General features: G+C 40.2%; 1 protein-coding gene and 1 long non-coding RNA gene across 2 annotated transcripts in view; both read right to left on the bottom strand.

Moving 5' to 3' along the window:
* sycp2 (synaptonemal complex protein 2) overlaps window positions 1-16,013 on the bottom strand; it is a 26,076-nt gene that overhangs the window by 3,400 nt on the left and 6,663 nt on the right. The window contains exons 10-34 of the mRNA XM_081707244.1: window positions 14,493-14,545; window positions 14,352-14,397; window positions 14,114-14,218; window positions 13,935-13,995; window positions 13,564-13,712; window positions 13,292-13,366; window positions 10,923-11,051; window positions 10,617-10,722; window positions 10,357-10,487; window positions 9,979-10,036; window positions 9,830-9,881; window positions 9,460-9,560; window positions 8,913-9,205; window positions 5,526-5,688; window positions 5,148-5,212; window positions 4,845-5,009; window positions 4,457-4,757; window positions 4,308-4,369; window positions 3,925-4,228; window positions 3,612-3,826; window positions 3,062-3,265; window positions 2,907-2,961; window positions 2,664-2,840; window positions 2,417-2,491; window positions 1,938-2,107 (exon numbers count right to left, since the gene is read on the bottom strand). Coding sequence (XP_081563370.1) covers window positions 1,938-2,107; window positions 2,417-2,491; window positions 2,664-2,840; window positions 2,907-2,961; window positions 3,062-3,265; window positions 3,612-3,826; window positions 3,925-4,228; window positions 4,308-4,369; window positions 4,457-4,757; window positions 4,845-5,009; window positions 5,148-5,212; window positions 5,526-5,688; window positions 8,913-9,205; window positions 9,460-9,560; window positions 9,830-9,881; window positions 9,979-10,036; window positions 10,357-10,487; window positions 10,617-10,722; window positions 10,923-11,051; window positions 13,292-13,366; window positions 13,564-13,712; window positions 13,935-13,995; window positions 14,114-14,218; window positions 14,352-14,397; window positions 14,493-14,545 — 3,315 coding nt within the window. The remainder of the gene's footprint in view (window positions 1-1,937; window positions 2,108-2,416; window positions 2,492-2,663; window positions 2,841-2,906; window positions 2,962-3,061; window positions 3,266-3,611; window positions 3,827-3,924; window positions 4,229-4,307; window positions 4,370-4,456; window positions 4,758-4,844; window positions 5,010-5,147; window positions 5,213-5,525; window positions 5,689-8,912; window positions 9,206-9,459; window positions 9,561-9,829; window positions 9,882-9,978; window positions 10,037-10,356; window positions 10,488-10,616; window positions 10,723-10,922; window positions 11,052-13,291; window positions 13,367-13,563; window positions 13,713-13,934; window positions 13,996-14,113; window positions 14,219-14,351; window positions 14,398-14,492; window positions 14,546-16,013) is intronic.
* On the bottom strand, window positions 7,599-8,273 carry LOC118240721 (uncharacterized). The gene is made up of 4 exons (XR_004775599.2): window positions 8,197-8,273; window positions 8,082-8,118; window positions 7,901-7,944; window positions 7,599-7,738 (listed from the first exon to the last, which is right to left on the bottom strand). It is a non-coding gene; the product is annotated as an uncharacterized LOC118240721 (long non-coding RNA).

Raw genomic sequence — 16,013 nt, 5'->3', positions numbered from 1 at the left:
ATGTGACAATGATTGCCACCGATACAAGTTGATATTTGGATTATTATGATAGAATAGATAATGGATCATAGTAAAATGAAAGTTTATCAAATCCAATTATTATTATTACCATTGTTATTATTATTCTGTGATTACTTAAGAAATATATTGTATATCAATAGGGTTAAAGACCAGAGACAAATATGAAGATTGACAAGATTACCTACTAAAAAAAAAAGAACACTAGCAAGTTGCATAATGGACTCAAAATACTTTTGTCCACCCTCTCCAATCTTGAAATCCACATGAAAGTGGGTCAAGTCCTACTTGCTGCTAGACGCATTCTAACATGAAGGGGATAGACATGCATATGCAGACTCTCCAGTAGAATCCTACAACCCTCGAAGTTTGGGTATTTACATTCTTGGTAATGTAATATTATCTTATGGCTTTTCCTACCACTGCTATGTTGATAACACTCAGCTTTCCTTCCCACCTTCTGACACCCAGGTTTCCAGCTAATATTTGCTTAAAAAACCAAATGTGGACCAGCTCCACTCTACCTGATGGCAGAGGTCAAACCCCATCCTCTTTTTTCCCAACAAAGATGAATTGTACCCCACAAGATTTGATTGGCTATGTATAGTCTAGTGTCAGGACAGGGCTAATCAGAATAACTGCAGGGGATTTGGGACTAGCCAAGCAGGAGGTTGCGTACTGGGGTCCCCATGCCAACAGACTGAATCAATCAATGCACAGGTTGTGCTGTTGATAAAAATTGCTAGTTTTTTGTTTGTTTTTTTTAAAGGAAAAGTAATATTTTCATACTGTGTTGAACTATGTGCAAGAACAGCAGAAGTGAGGGATTGGAGGAAAAAGGTAATGAAACAGATGTTCTATGGTGTTTGAAGGTTTAGAGCTATAACCAAGGCAATGCTGTTAAAACCACCTGCTGTGCCAGGGTGAAGAAATACTCTTGATGGGTTTCTCCTGTTGTAGCCACCAAGAAATAGTGTTATAAAGAAAAAAAACAGAAGGGATGGACTCAGAAGTGGTCCAGCCTGGAAGTATAGACACCTCCTCTCCCACATATGACTCCTCAGGAGACTCAGTATGTCATGCCACCATTGCAGGCAGACTTGTTCGAGGAACACAGTTCAGGAGGGCACCAGCTTCAGTCTGCTTCAGTCTTGCTGTAACTGGCTTCCTATAACCCAGGCTCTAGGGATCATAGGCCAAAGCGCTAATGGGTGAGTCACCAACTAAAGGCATGAATGGGTCCAAGTGCAAAGTAGACCAGTGGCATGAAAAGGAAGAAAACAAAAAAAGTTTTCTAAATTAATTAAAAATAAATTAAAAAATATCCCCTTTAAATTTAATAAGGAGATCATCCTGAGGAGGATTCAAACTTAGAAATCCAGAGCTTGGGTACCATAGCACTAACAAGTGAGCCAAATCCCTTCAGGAAATGGCTACACTTTGGAGAAGACTGAGTTCAAATGTTTTATTTTGTATCTCTTTTAGCTTTTCTTTGTAATACTTGTGCTGTACGGTTAAGAGCCTATAGGGCCAAGGGTCATCCACAAGACACCAGAGATTTGTTTCAAGACTGACTCGGAAAGCATTTACCAAGATGACCTCCTAGAACACAGCACAAGTAAGCTGCATTGTAGCCTCAGTACTGAGCACTGAAGTGACCAAAGGAAGTTTTCTACCCTCCTCTGGTGGTGGAGTAAGGCCAAGCCAACTGGGCTTTTACAGTGATATGTGACTTGTACCACCATTTTCCAATTGAACTTTTATAACACATGAATTCTCAATGGAAGCCTTTTATTTCACGTTTCTATAGTGCAAAGACCAATATGGAAATATTGCTAAAATATTACCATGTGCACTTCCAATCTTACTGAATTTCCTTAGTGAATATGTCTTCAATAAGTATTTTCAAGCCCTTTTACCTCAAACTTTCTTTTAAGTTCAGAACTGAACTGATGGCAGAAAATGCTCATGTCCTGAGAAGTGCTGATTGAAGGCTGTGGTACATCTACATCTGCTTCTACACTCGCGTCCCAACAGCTTGACACCACATTAGACAATACTGTGGAGTGTATATCGAGATCTTCAACTACTAAGATACACAGACACACCAATATCCACACCAACACACCAATAAAACATGAAAAATATATTTGAGCACTTTCATATTCAGCTGTCAAAGGAAAGTGCAATTATAAAGGCCTGACATTAATCATTCACAAGATTAAATGATGTAACCTTACAGTGTGAAATCTTGACTTCTCTGTCAGATTAACTGAGAATGAGCAATGAAAACTTATCAATAAACAGATTTCTGCTTGTATCTTTATTTCAGCTGTGAAACTACCTGTTACATTAGGGCTTCTACATTGGGGGATGTGGTAGCTTTTGCTTGTTGCACCTCTGGGTCTAGGGCTCACATTCTCCTTGTCCTCTTCCTCAGAGCTGTTCTGATATTCTACGGGTTGTTCAAAGCCTTTCACTGAAATAAAATTTATACTTCATCTCATATTCTTATTAGCCTGTCCTTAGACCTTCATTAATTACTAAGCTACTAGGTCACGTGTAGGTCACACACTTTAGGCATTATATGGCCTTGCTTTATTATAGTATAGTAGTAGTAAAAAGCAGAAACTGGCAGCATTAACCTTTGTTGTTAGGCTGTGGCTTGTCTGTAGGCTTAAACAGCCTTCTTGGTTTCATTTTGATTGTTAGTTCTCTGGGCAGAAATTTAGTCCCACCCTCTTCCTCCTCCTCGCTGTTGTCTGTCTCAGACAGACTGATAGAACTACGTGAACTGTGACGTTTCCGACGGGTTGCTGGACCTGATGACACAGTATGTGAGTTATCAATGTTTGTGACTAAAGTATGAATACCAGGGATATTATTACCTGACTGAAAGTCTTTTTCTTCAGTCCTGCTTCCTTGCATACATGCAGGTGTGTTCTGTGAAAAATAGCAAACAATGACGTGGCTGGAGACCATTTTTCTATGCTCAAATACAATGTAATAGATGGCCACGGCAGGCAAAAGCAAATCTCTCTACCTCTACTTCAGTGCAGATCATAGTTATGTTGTTCCTTGATCTGTGTGAGGACTGGCTTAGTGTCATCACAGACTCTTTGTCAAAGGATGCCTGCAGGCTTCTGCTGTTCATCAAGTCTCCAAGATTCTCCTTTATGTCTGCAGAGTTGAGTGGGAAGGAGTGGGCAAGTGTTTCTCTACCTGTGGAAGCGATGAGGGGCTGGATCTCAGTGGGCACTGGACTCAGCTCAGCCTCCTGAAGAAGGACAGAGGGGCAAGACACAGGTTGGGTTATGACAGTTTAGCAACCATCTTTTCTGGTTGCACAATACTAATACGAACCCCACAAAGACCAGAAATCAAATTATGTGACAAAAGGTGTAAGTAAAATCACACAAGGAAATAAATTATTCATGCTACAAAGTAGGAGAGGACCCCTATATATAAAAAAGCTAACTGGTAATTTTGTGATAATATTTGCTGACATAATTTCTAGCATGAATTAACTTCAATCAAATTAATAATAAAAACTAGATCAGCTTACTGGCTTGATGTACCAGGCATACCTCTACAGAACTTTGCTTCTGAGCAACAATGGTTACAGGAGGGTGAATAGGAAATTTGGCTCCATTGTACCCTCCTGAAGTCTTATAGAAGGAGGAAGCTTGAATCCCTTTGAGATGACTGGGCAGCTCCATAGGGGGTGAGACAACACCAACAGGAGAGATTGGCAGAGGCTGGAGGGGTGTGAGGGGAGATCTGGGAAAATCTGCACTGTTCTCTACAGCTAAGGGAAGGAACACACACACACACACACACACACAAGCAGCTCTTAAAGATGTAGTAAATATAGCTGAATGTACCGTATAGAAGCTAATATCTTACATCTCATCTTCTCAATGGAGAAATGGGAAGGACAGAAAAAGTCAAATTTAGCGGCCCACGGTTCTTCCTGTTGTTTAGATGGTTGCTGAGGATCTGGACTCTTCTTGCTCTCTGTCTGCTCGGGACACATTAACTCCTGGTCCGCTTTCTCCTCCGTCAACTTCAAACGATCTGTTTCTAACTGAGTGGTGCTTTCTTCTGACTGTTTCTTCTCTCTCTCAGGTTGTTTATACATGCCATAAGAGCAAGTCTCATCTTTTTTTTCTGTTCGTCCTGTGGCCTGCAGTGAAGCAGTCTTTTGAGGCTGTTTGACACATTTGAGTTAAAGATTTCAACACTGACTAATAGTATTTAAATGTTTGTATAATGGAAAAAAACTCTACCTTGGTCAGAGGACTTGGAGACATGAGAGGGGATTTGGGCAAGGTTGCCCTCTTGTCTGCAGCTAAGAATGAACACACACACACATATGTACCAAAGAAAAGAAAAGACTGTTTGCATTGAGACTATTGTAATAAGATCCAATTCTTACATCTGAGTCGGTCAGTGGAGGATAAGGCAATTTTGGAGGCCCGACATTCTCTCTGTCGTTTGGTGGATCCTAATAGTGGTGGCTTTTTAATTTTTCTCTTGGACTGCTCAGGAATAGCCAGTGTTGTCTCTACTCTCTCCTTCATGGTTGGCTGGCCCCTTTTTGACTCTTTTTGATTGTTGTCTTTTGCAGTTTGTTCAATGACAGCATTATATGAAGTCTTATCTTTATTCTTTACTTCTCCTCTGGTCTGAAGTGAGACTGTACTTTTAGGCCTCTCTGGCTGTTTAACAAGCAACTTCTGTTCAACGAAAAAAGGGAAAGGTATAAAGAAGACATACAACAGCACACAGTTCAGACTATTTATACTGAAGCAAATGAACCATGCCTTGGTTGGAGGTGATTCATCAGTCTCAAACTCGCGCTCAGAATCAGATGGCTCTTTGTAGCATTTGGTCAGAGCTGCACTTCGTTGTGGCCTACTTGTGAGCATCCTGCTAGCAATGTTTAGGCTTTTCTTATCCTCCTGCTCCATCACCTTCTTCTGCCTCTTCTGATATAAAGTGAAGAGCAGCATTACACAAAAGAAGACACCCACAGCCTATACACTGTGCATATATATATAGCTCTGAATCAAAGATATGGGAATATATATGAAAATAATTTATGACATCTTTCATTTTGGTCTCACCCTTTTTGATTTAAGCAGCAGCTTTTCAGCTTTGTCTGAAAGCACAGGTACACTTGGAGACTCAACTAAAAGAAAGAATGAAAATTTTATGTACAGCTTTCTTGAGTTAGGAAGGTAGATATTACTGGCAATGCAGCATAATGTAATACCAACAAAAGAAGGAAAATGTTGATTCACATATGAGTTACTGTTATTAAGTAGGTAATAGTGACTAATAAGTGTTAAAAAGTTCTGCATTTCAAGAAAAATAATCCTATGGACAATATTTTATTATTGTGGTTTGCGATTATGATTATATTCATTATTATCTGTAGAAATTACCATATTTAAGACATTGTGCTGGTACAAAGAGAAAAAGGCTAAATGTGAAAAACATACTTGTAGTTTCTGCAGTTGGAAAAGAGGGCTTTGAAGGCTGCCTGGTGTAGTCAGCCACTTTAGGCCTGGGCTTCCGGTTGGCTGATTTTAACCAGCTAACCTCTGTCATATTGTCTGTGTCACTGTCACTGAATAGGTGTTTCTTTACATTAAGACCAGCAGGCTACAAAACACACACACACACACACACACACACACACACACACACACACACACACACACACACACACACACACACACGCACAAATGTTAAGGGATAATTCATTACTCTGAATATATTACAATACTGTGTCGGTTTTAGTTCCTACCATGATTCCTATGTGCAATAAACAAATAATAAACAGTTTCAGAACAAAACAGAGGATGGAGAAGATCCTCATCTCCCCCTTGCATGCTCTCCTCAGGTGTCCCACAAGGATCAGTGCGTGGACCTCTTCTTTTTTTCCTCCTTATTCTCCAGTAGAGGTAATATCCTCACAAAGCTTCTCCTACCACTGCCACTCAGATGGCACCAAATTTATTTCCCCCCTCGCACACCCTCAGATCTCAATTCAGATCTTACCATACCTGTCTGACATGTCATCATGGATGGCTGCAAATCATCTACAACTAAACTCAAGCAAGACAGAGCTGTTACATGTACTTAGTGATTCCTCTCAGCTCGAAGATCTGGCCCTCTTCTTTGAGAGCTTGCTCATCACGCCATCTGTAAATGCCAAACATCTAGGCATGTTTCTGAACAAACAGCTATCACTCTTTTCCCATGTTAGTTATTTCTTCAGCCATCCCAGAACTGGACTACCACAACTTACTCTCCTCCCTGCACACACCATAGACCCCTGAACTCAACCAGAAAGCAGTCACACAACTCTTCCCAAGCTGACATACTGTGACACTATCATTCCACTGCTGCGTTCCCCTTTCTTGTTTTCTGTAGTTGCCTGCACCCAAATAAAAACCCTGATGCTCGCCTACAAAGCCAAAAACACTTGTCTCAGCATCTTGTACTGTTCATGTCTCAAGTACAGCAAGTTTTGAAACACCATCCTTCACAGAACAAGGAAGACATGCCTCAAGACTATTTTATGTAATTGCACACAGATGGCAAAATGAACTCCCACTACCTGTCCATACAGCGGAGGTCCTTGCTGTCTTCCAACATAGAGTAAAAACCCACCTCTTCCTTGAATAATCCCTAGCTCACCTTGAATAATCCCTAGCTCATGATCCTTCACACACACACACACACACACACACACACACACACACACACACACACACACACACACACACACACACACACACACACACACACACACACACACACACACACACACACACACACACACACACACACACACACAACCTATGACATGGTTATAGCCTAATGATATGCTTAGACCCAGGCCTAGTATGCTAGCATAAGGACTCCTTCCATTGAGACAACTAAGAACTACCTTAAGTCACTTTGGAGCAGAGCATCTGCTAAATGCTGTAAATGTAAAAAATACACTTCGATGCAAATGCAGAGGTTTCACTAGAAGGTATGCTAGGGGAAAAATGTTTAAAAAAACCCCAAAAGAGTTAGTTGTTATGAACAAAGAAGTATGAATAAAGAGATCAGGTAGGAAACCACACAAGGTTGTAACAACAGAATCCAATGAACATTTCTGAGAACAATGACACACAATTTTTTTATGATCAACAAGTGTACTTTTAGGAATTGCAGAACATTATAGAATTAGCATCACTTAATTAAAAAGTATACCACAAAGGTTAATGACAGCTAGTAAACGGTTTAAGGAGTATCTGACCTTTAGGGGAAGGGACTTCTTAGCAGACCTGGACAAAGTCAAAAAACTGCTGAGCATACTGAAAGAAGGAAAACTCTTTAAACAAAACTGTAGAAATCAAAGGGAGTATAACCCTAATAAGCAGTGTTGTGCTTGTTAACTTGTAGATTTAGTTCATTTTCTCTATTATGAGTGTAATACTTGATTTAGACACTAGAGGTTGGTGTAGTTAAAGTACATAAACCTTACCTGCTTTCTATCCCAGACATTTCAGAAGACTTCCAACATTTTCTCTGAAAAGAAAAACACTGAATCAGGATTGCATGCTATACATTAATGAAAAATATATGGTCAGTGTTAGTAAGAACTGTCCTTACACCACTGAGCTCTGGTACATCCAGACTGAATTCATAAACATCTCTGTTGAAAATAATGAAACATCAAGTAGATTACAATACTGAATACGAATAACTATGGAGAATGAACCATGGAAATATTTACATTTTTGGACTGACTCTCATGTTAACATGTAAATGATGTTGTTTAATACAAATTCAAAGGTTTAAAATTAGGTACCCATACTTTTTTGATTGATTATTTGCAGCTGTGCTGGCAGCTACCTTCACCTAAAACAACAAATACACACAAAAACACAAATGACACTAAGTATGTAAAAACCTAAAAAAAGGGACAAAGCTTTATTTAGGAGTTTGGTGCATAGCTGAACTAGCATCAAGATAAATCAATACAACTGAACACTTACAGCTGAAGTTGGATACCGATTCCTCTTTAAAATGTATCTACAGAAAAAAGAACAGAACCAATAAAAAATCTAATATTTAGATAAAAACAAAAACACCATGGTATGTCAATGTTACCTGTTAGTAGGTGCGCCGTTAAATGAAGAGTCCCGTTCTACTGATGATTTACTAAAGGTTCTCTTATAATGGTTAGAAATCTGCTTCACCATAGTGTCTGCAGCTCTTGCTGTGTTCTGGACAAAGTAAATAACCAGTGATTAAAGTGTTTAGATCTAGCCTCACACTGATTGGTCTATCATTTATGTGTGGTGACTGGCTGACCCCAATGTAAGGGGGAAAAAAGTCTGCTAAATATGGGGTTAGCAGTTTGCAAAGGATATTACCGTATTTTTTCTTACATTTAATGTCAGCTAGCTAACATTTTCCTCCCTTCAGCTTACTGAAAACCTGAAGGGACTGTTTTATTGTTTTACTATATTGCTAACATTCATTAATGTTGAAAAATGTTCTATTCCCAGTGACCTGAGATAGAGGCCTGTACTCATCTCATGAACAATTTCTGAGTCCTCCTTTCCCTGGTACAAGACCAAGTACATTAACTTATGGTCTTGTGTACTAGCTACAACACTAGAATGCAGATAGGGTTGATGCATTATATTGTGGGGTAGAAGCGGAAATCTTTCATCACTGAAATGACTTAAAATTGTGATTACAGTGCCCTCACTATGTGCACACACACACACACACACACACACACACACACACACACACACACACACACACACACAAATAAGCATTTAAAAATCAAGATAGCTACATAAACTGATTCTCACTGTATCTTTGCTCATTTCAGTCAAACTGCCCTTAGGCTGTTTGCTCTGGGCAGGTTTAGCTGGTGTGGGTTTTCGAAACCCTTTCACTAGCCCGGGCCCCTTTCCTAAACTTGCAGGCTCTGGAAGGTGTTGCTCCAATGAAGAGACTCCTTTTTGTGCTGCGGGGCAGGGCTTGGCCTGCAGCTCACGCTCCCACAACACCTTCTCCAGTCTGTGAGTGAGCTGGGCATGCAGCTGCTTGTGGCTCAACCTAGCAGATGTATGTTGGGCTGAGGAGGGTCGTGGTGGGAGCTCTGAGTCAAGAGTTACGGGAGCACTGAGCTCTGAAGAAGGGACACACGCAGAGAATGGATTGTAGAGCGTCGGTTGTATATTAAATGGCACAACCTACTTAAAGTGATTAAAACACTTGGTGATACTGCTACTAGAAGACTAATTCTGGTAAACTGGCAGGTGTCTGAACTGACGTAACTAATTTCACAAATTGAATCATGTATTTCAGTCATAAACATGAATGACATAAGTTATTGTTTTGGAAAGGACTAACCTGATTTGGACTGATGCTGGGATAAATCCCTTTGACAGGGCAACAGTGATCCAGAGACTGAAATTCTCTTTTTGTTGGTGATATCACAGAGGCCTGGTAACCTGACAAGGTTATAAAATGCACATTTATATGCATTGGTGCCAACACTGATCGACTTAACCAATAGAACACTGGATTGAATGAAAGAAATGAAATGTGTAAAGTAGTAAAGTATACCAAGAAAAATTTCTAATTTAAAAAATGGTTCAGTAAGTTTTTGCAATTTCCACAGAATACATAGTCGCCACTTAAACCTCTAACCACAACCATTTAAAATTGTTTGTATGAGAGCTGGCACGCTGCAACAGAATTAAACATATTTCACACTTACATAGAGGTTCCTTTTCTCATTGCAGGCTGAGAGTCTGGAACTATACTGTTATCTTTCACAGGACCAATGAAAAGAGTTGTTTAAATTGAAATATTTCAGGGCATTAGATATGACTGATGTTTAACATTTAATTCACAATATGTCTATACCTAAAGGCTCTTCTTGATTAGCCTGCACCATCTCCAATACTTTGTCTACAGGAATCTGCTGCATAGACATAAGAAATGTGAATAGAATAGCACAATAATTATACAACAAATATTACAGAAAGAAGTTGGCTAAACAGCAATTAACACTTACTATACAGTAACTTACTCTGCGGTATCTTTCAACATCTTTCCAATCTTTCATGTGATGTTGTATGTCTACATTCGTCACAGCTGGAATTGCCTAGTAACACACACACACACACACACACACACACACACACACACACACACACACACACACAAACACTTTAGTATTCAAAACTTAATATTATCACTAAGTTTGGCTTTAGGGAAGTCTGAGCAATACTAGCTACAGACCTGTTTTTTTACATTTTCCTGATCTGAAGGCATATTGTGGGATGGTCTAGCTATCAAAAGCTCTCTCAGTTTAGTCTCTGAGGCCACCATTTCAAGAGCTGGCTTCACCTTTGCCTTCCCAACTGGTGTAGCTAACAAGCACACGAGAATGTACAAATATACTTGACATGAGAAAAGCAATAAAAAGCTAGAAATACCAACAACATTTTGAGAACATGTTTTCAAACTCTCCAACACAAAGATGTTATGAGTTGACCTACAGGTAGGCAGCACACAGCTGAAAGGGCTTTTGCCGAGCTGACGTCCTGCACTGCCAGAGACATACATACATGACTCAGACACCTTACTCCTCAATGGTGTTATTGTCTGAGACAGAGACAGAGATAATAGTTGATTATTCCTAGTTAATATAAGAAAGTTATGACCACTGTCATTATCAAAAAGGTAAATCAATAAAACTAGGAGAATGCTAATAATACAGTAGGTAGAATGAACAATACATGACAAGATTGATAATAGCAAACTAACGCAGGACACTGCATGTAAAGTCATTAAAAATGTATTGCCTGCTGGTTGAGATGTTGGGCGGCTCTCTCATGAGAGAGAGATGAGTGAGAGGGGGTGTTGCTCCTCACTGACATAGGTACTGCTGTCTCTTTGGGCTGAGAAGATCCCTGACTCTCAGGAAAAAGAACCTGTTCACACACCACCAGCCCAACATTTGGAACGTTATTAAATCTTAAATTATTAAATATACATTTTAAATATAACTTAACTGTGCTGTACGCACAAATGATATAATTTCAGTAAAGTATTTTTCTGAGTTTAGTACAGATATAGACAAATATTGCTACACAATATTGGTACCTCGCGCAATATTTGTAATAAAGATCTTGGTATTACAGTTGTCACGTTCGCCCCTCCCTGGTGTCGCAGTTCCCACAGCAACTCTACCTGTTAGTTTACTTCCTGGTTTTGTTTCCTCATGCTTCCTTGATTTGGTTTCTTTTGGTTCCACTTGCATTACGTTTGTAGACCACACGTCTTCTCTAATAAACCGCACCCGTTATCATACTGCATTCGACTCCGTCTCTGTTCGAGCTCGGAACATTACCGAAGACTTAACTCACACTGGAGTCGGCAGTTACCATATACCCAGCATCGCAGGATGCAGCAAAGAGAGTTAGGGGACATTATCAAGGAAGCGTCTGACTTCCTCACACTTCCAAATGGGACTACTGATGAAAGACATCTTTGGAAGTTGGAAGCACATCAACTACCAGGTACCCTGGACTGGCTTTATAAACTTGATACCTCCAAGAAGGGTGAGAGCTGGATATGCTGTATCACCGCTGACAGTCAGGCCTTGGTGGATATATATGTTAAGGGTCTGCATTGGACTAGTTCTACCCAGTCACCAGATGACCTCCTTTCCCTGTAGCCCGAAACAGTTCAGGTTAAGCCCACCTGGAATAAGCATAGGAAGAGGAAGTCTAAGGGCCAGCCTGAGTCTGCACCTGTGTTGGAGGATTCCTCTGTCTCACCCAGGACCAGCCCCGTCCTGCTACTCAGCCCAAGACCCTGACATCCGAGGTGGAAGCATTCATGTATTTTTTGGCAGGGGCTCTATGCACCTGCATCGGGCTCTTGGTGAGCTCACGGACATCCAGCTGCAGCCAGCGTGCTCAAGAGACACTCAAGCCAAGTCCAGCATGCTCAGGGACACTCAGGCCGCATCTGGCGTGCTCGGGGATGCTCAGGCCGTGTCCGCAGCACCCCAGGACAAGCCACCAGCAGCAGCCACGCCTCCTGGCTCGCAGCTGATTGACGCAGCACCTCAGGACACATCATTTGCAGCAGCCTTGCCTCCGAACACAACAGTGCCTCTGTCCTGTTAGGTCCCCCATTGTCCCGCATTCTGTTTTATCACCTACCTTGTTTCCCAGATCCCCATTTAAGTCTCATGAGTCTGTGGCGTCCCCAGTCCTGGTTCCTGGCGTTACCCCTGAACCTGTGTCTGTTTCTTGCATTATCCCTGGTCCTGTTCATGCTTCCTCTCTGCCTGCTACTCTGGTTCCTGTTCCCAGCCATGTTTTGCCACGTCTCAGCTCCTGTTTTGTCCATGTTTCCTGTGTCTTGGTTCTGTTCCCTGGTTCTTGATTTTCTGTTTGTTTTTGTTTTGCGCATCAAGAACCACACGTTAAGGGAGGGGTTCTGTCACGTTCGCCCGTCCCTGGAATCGCAGATTCCATGGCAAACATACCTGTTTTTTCACTTCTTGGTTTTGTTTCCTCGTACTTCTTTGTTTTGGTTTCTTTTGGTTCCACCCCCTTGTTAGTATCTATGCCTGTTATTGCTATCACCTATATCTTGTTAGTTCTCATTAGTCCCTGTATACAAGCCCCATGTATTCTGTTTGTCTTTATGAAGTCTCGTCAACTCGTGTTACCTTTCTGAGCCATGTTATTGTGTGTGTTTATTCTGGTTTATTAGATCGCCACATGTGTCTTTGGATTACCCTCTGTGCCTGTTCCCAGTCTGTTTTGTTTTGCCTCGTTGACTGCTTTCCTTATGACCTTAGCTAGTATACTGGATTACATTTATGTACTACACCTGTTCTCTAATAAGATGCATCCACATTTTGAGAACTACAGAGCAATTTGATTCATCTTATGTGAGCTGCACTAAATAGAAAACATTTAAAAACAATAAATGATGACTTCCATATTGTTTTCTGGTTTTTGGTGGAAAAAAAGGACTTTTAACACTGACCTATTATAAAAGAAATAGCATTTTAAAACCCGAACAAGTCAGAAGCAGTTCAAATGTCTTTATAAATGTGACATTTTGTCATATTACTTGTAAAATTACCACTACTACTACTATTACTACTAGTACATCCTTAATCAGCATGTTCTTAGTCACAAATCCTCACCTGTGACCCTCCATCATCCAGAATTATTTGGACAGTGGTTTTAACCACAGATGTGGTGGTCTTTGGAATGAATTTCTGAAATATTGCAACAGGGAATATATAAGACTACAAAATTCCAATATCAAAATGATTCATATAACACTCAATTCTCTGGTTAAGGCAGAAGTAAGCATATGTACTCAAAAGAGAATCTGCAGATCAGAACTGTATTATGAGAAAGCCGTCATTTAATTTTATATCCGCATCAAACTCTGGGTTTTGTCACAACTCACTTTATTCTTGTACTCTCCATAAACTTTTTTGGTGGCCTGGAGGATGTCTAAAGAGGCGCTGAAGTGGATGAAAAGTCTGGAGCCCTCACAATTGCTCAGGCACAGTGGCTCAATTAAAACCAGCTGCAGCACCTTCACATCTTTCTCTTCTAGGGAGGGGTACAACATAGGATGCATCTTGAGCATTTAGTCTTTCTAAAAGATATGGCCAAGATTTTTTTTACCACTACAGACATGGCAGAGGTGGCCAAACCACCTACTTACCAAACATTCAGAAAAACCTCATATTCTCTTGAACATATTGAAAATCTGAACTGTGTGCCTTGTGAATGAAGCTCATTAGCTCTGCTCAAGTTATGTTATCTGATTACCTTCCACTGTGTAACTGCACACCTCATTTTCCGCTATGCACAAAGTGTCCCACTGACCCTCCTGCTGAGAAATAAGAGATGAGAGAAAAAGGGAAACATGACATGAAAGAAAGAAACCCACAGCTTGAGTTAAGTGTGCAGAAATTACATCGATGTTTAAACAACTCCAGGAAAAATACCTGGGCCACATCACCAGCTAGACAAAAGTAGAAGGAGATGCTCTGACTTCCCAGGTTAAAGTCAATCCAAAACTCCTTAAGATTCTCATCCACAGGCATTAACAGCTGTAAGTAATGCACCACTGCAGTTAATACTGAAATGCTCAGGGAAGTATTACTCGCATGTGCACAAGTGAATATTTATGAATAAATGTGCATGTTAGGGATTTGATGTTTTAGCATATTAATGAAGACTGACCGGCTGCTTGTCCAAAAACACCTCCAGACAAGGGTATGAGAACACACTGAAAGAAAGCAAACCTTGCAATATTATAATACCACTGGAGAAATGACACAAATGAGTAATTAAAAATTATTATGGAATTCATAATGGATCTACCTTCGTCCATCTCCTTGTATTCCATTTACTAGGTTTAGAAATTTTCGACAATCCTGCAAATAACACACACAAAAAATAAAGCCCCCCCCCAATAACGTTTTTTATTTTCTAAATTTTATTTAATTATGTTCCCTTAATGTAAAACCTGAATATTTAAATAAACCTTAATTACTCCAAATAGGTTCATGAAAAATATATTGGATTATAGTTGTCATGTACTGTAATTAGGAATACTTTTTTTAATGTTGATTTAGTATATGATTAAAACTGACCTGTGGTGCAATTCCAAAAACTTCATTATGCTAAGAAATTTCTTAACTTTACCTTAAAAATGTTTAATTTGCAAGTGTTTCTCAAAACCTTTATTAATTAAAGAAACATGTAAACAAATAACTATGATATGTGAACACCCTAAGGTATCAGTAAAGATGTATCAATATAGAATTACAGACTTCCCAGGGGTTCACATATATAACCTTACTTGGTTTGGTGCACTTTGAAATTTTGCTTAGTCCCACCATATAGCTCACCCATTGACTTAGCAAAGCTGCTTTCTCCAAGTATGTGCACGTTATTAAACGTTCTCGGAGGAGATATGCAACCATCAGGGCCTCTATATACACTGTGGCCAATGGCCTAGAAGACATGACACAGTCCTCTGAGCAAACTCTGGGGTGTGTCAGATGGCAAAGGATAGTGCGTTTGCCGGTCCGTTTTTACTGGGTGGATGGCAGGTATTGCCTGTGCATACCTGCCAACTCTTCTGCTGAATCCCCAAACTGCAGCAGGAGAGCGGTATAACAGTGCACACTGAAAGACAGTTTTAAGTGAGTTGTAGACCTTTGGAAGATGCACTTCCAGTGCCTACACAAGTCATCAGGTGGGCTCAGATTCTCACCTGCTGCGCTGCTTTTGTTATGTGTGCCGTTATACATATCATTCCAACGCAGGCTAGCATTAGACATCCCCGTGACATATTGGATGATGGCGAGAGGCAGAAGCAGCTACTGAATTAGCAGAAGAAAGGAAAGAGGGACTCCCTCAGGCAGGTTTAAGTGCCTGAATGCCAATTATGTTTTGTTTGTTTTTTTTGGGATGTGTCTGCAATTTTTTAAAGTTATGTCTGTATTTCTTATTTGACACTATTAATTTTGTTAGGAGTTACATCATCTCATAAACTGCTGTCACACAGAGAGGTAGATAAATTGAAGGCAGGATGTGTGACGACAGGCGAGTAGAGATAGAATGCAAATACTGAGATGAACAACTTTTATTAAGGGAAAATCCATGTTCAGGGTCATTAGAACAGTCCAGGGTTGTAAATGAAACCGGAAAAGAGAAATGAAAACATCAGACAAGGAACAAAGCAGGCAACCACTAGAGTAAATGTAACACTAAAAGATCACAGAGACCAGGAACAGGGTAACGGCAACACGGTAAAAGAACAAGTCAAAGAACAGATACAAAGGCAAACAGGCAACTGGCTACAGCAACAAAAGTAACAGGAAAAAAGGCTAACAG

Source organism: Electrophorus electricus, chromosome 24 (assembly GCF_041902795.1).
Source record: "Electrophorus electricus isolate QZ-2024a chromosome 24, ASM4190279v1, whole genome shotgun sequence".
NCBI lineage: Eukaryota > Metazoa > Chordata > Actinopteri > Gymnotiformes > Gymnotidae > Electrophorus > Electrophorus electricus.
This window is presented reverse-complemented; position numbering and strand designations above follow the sequence as displayed.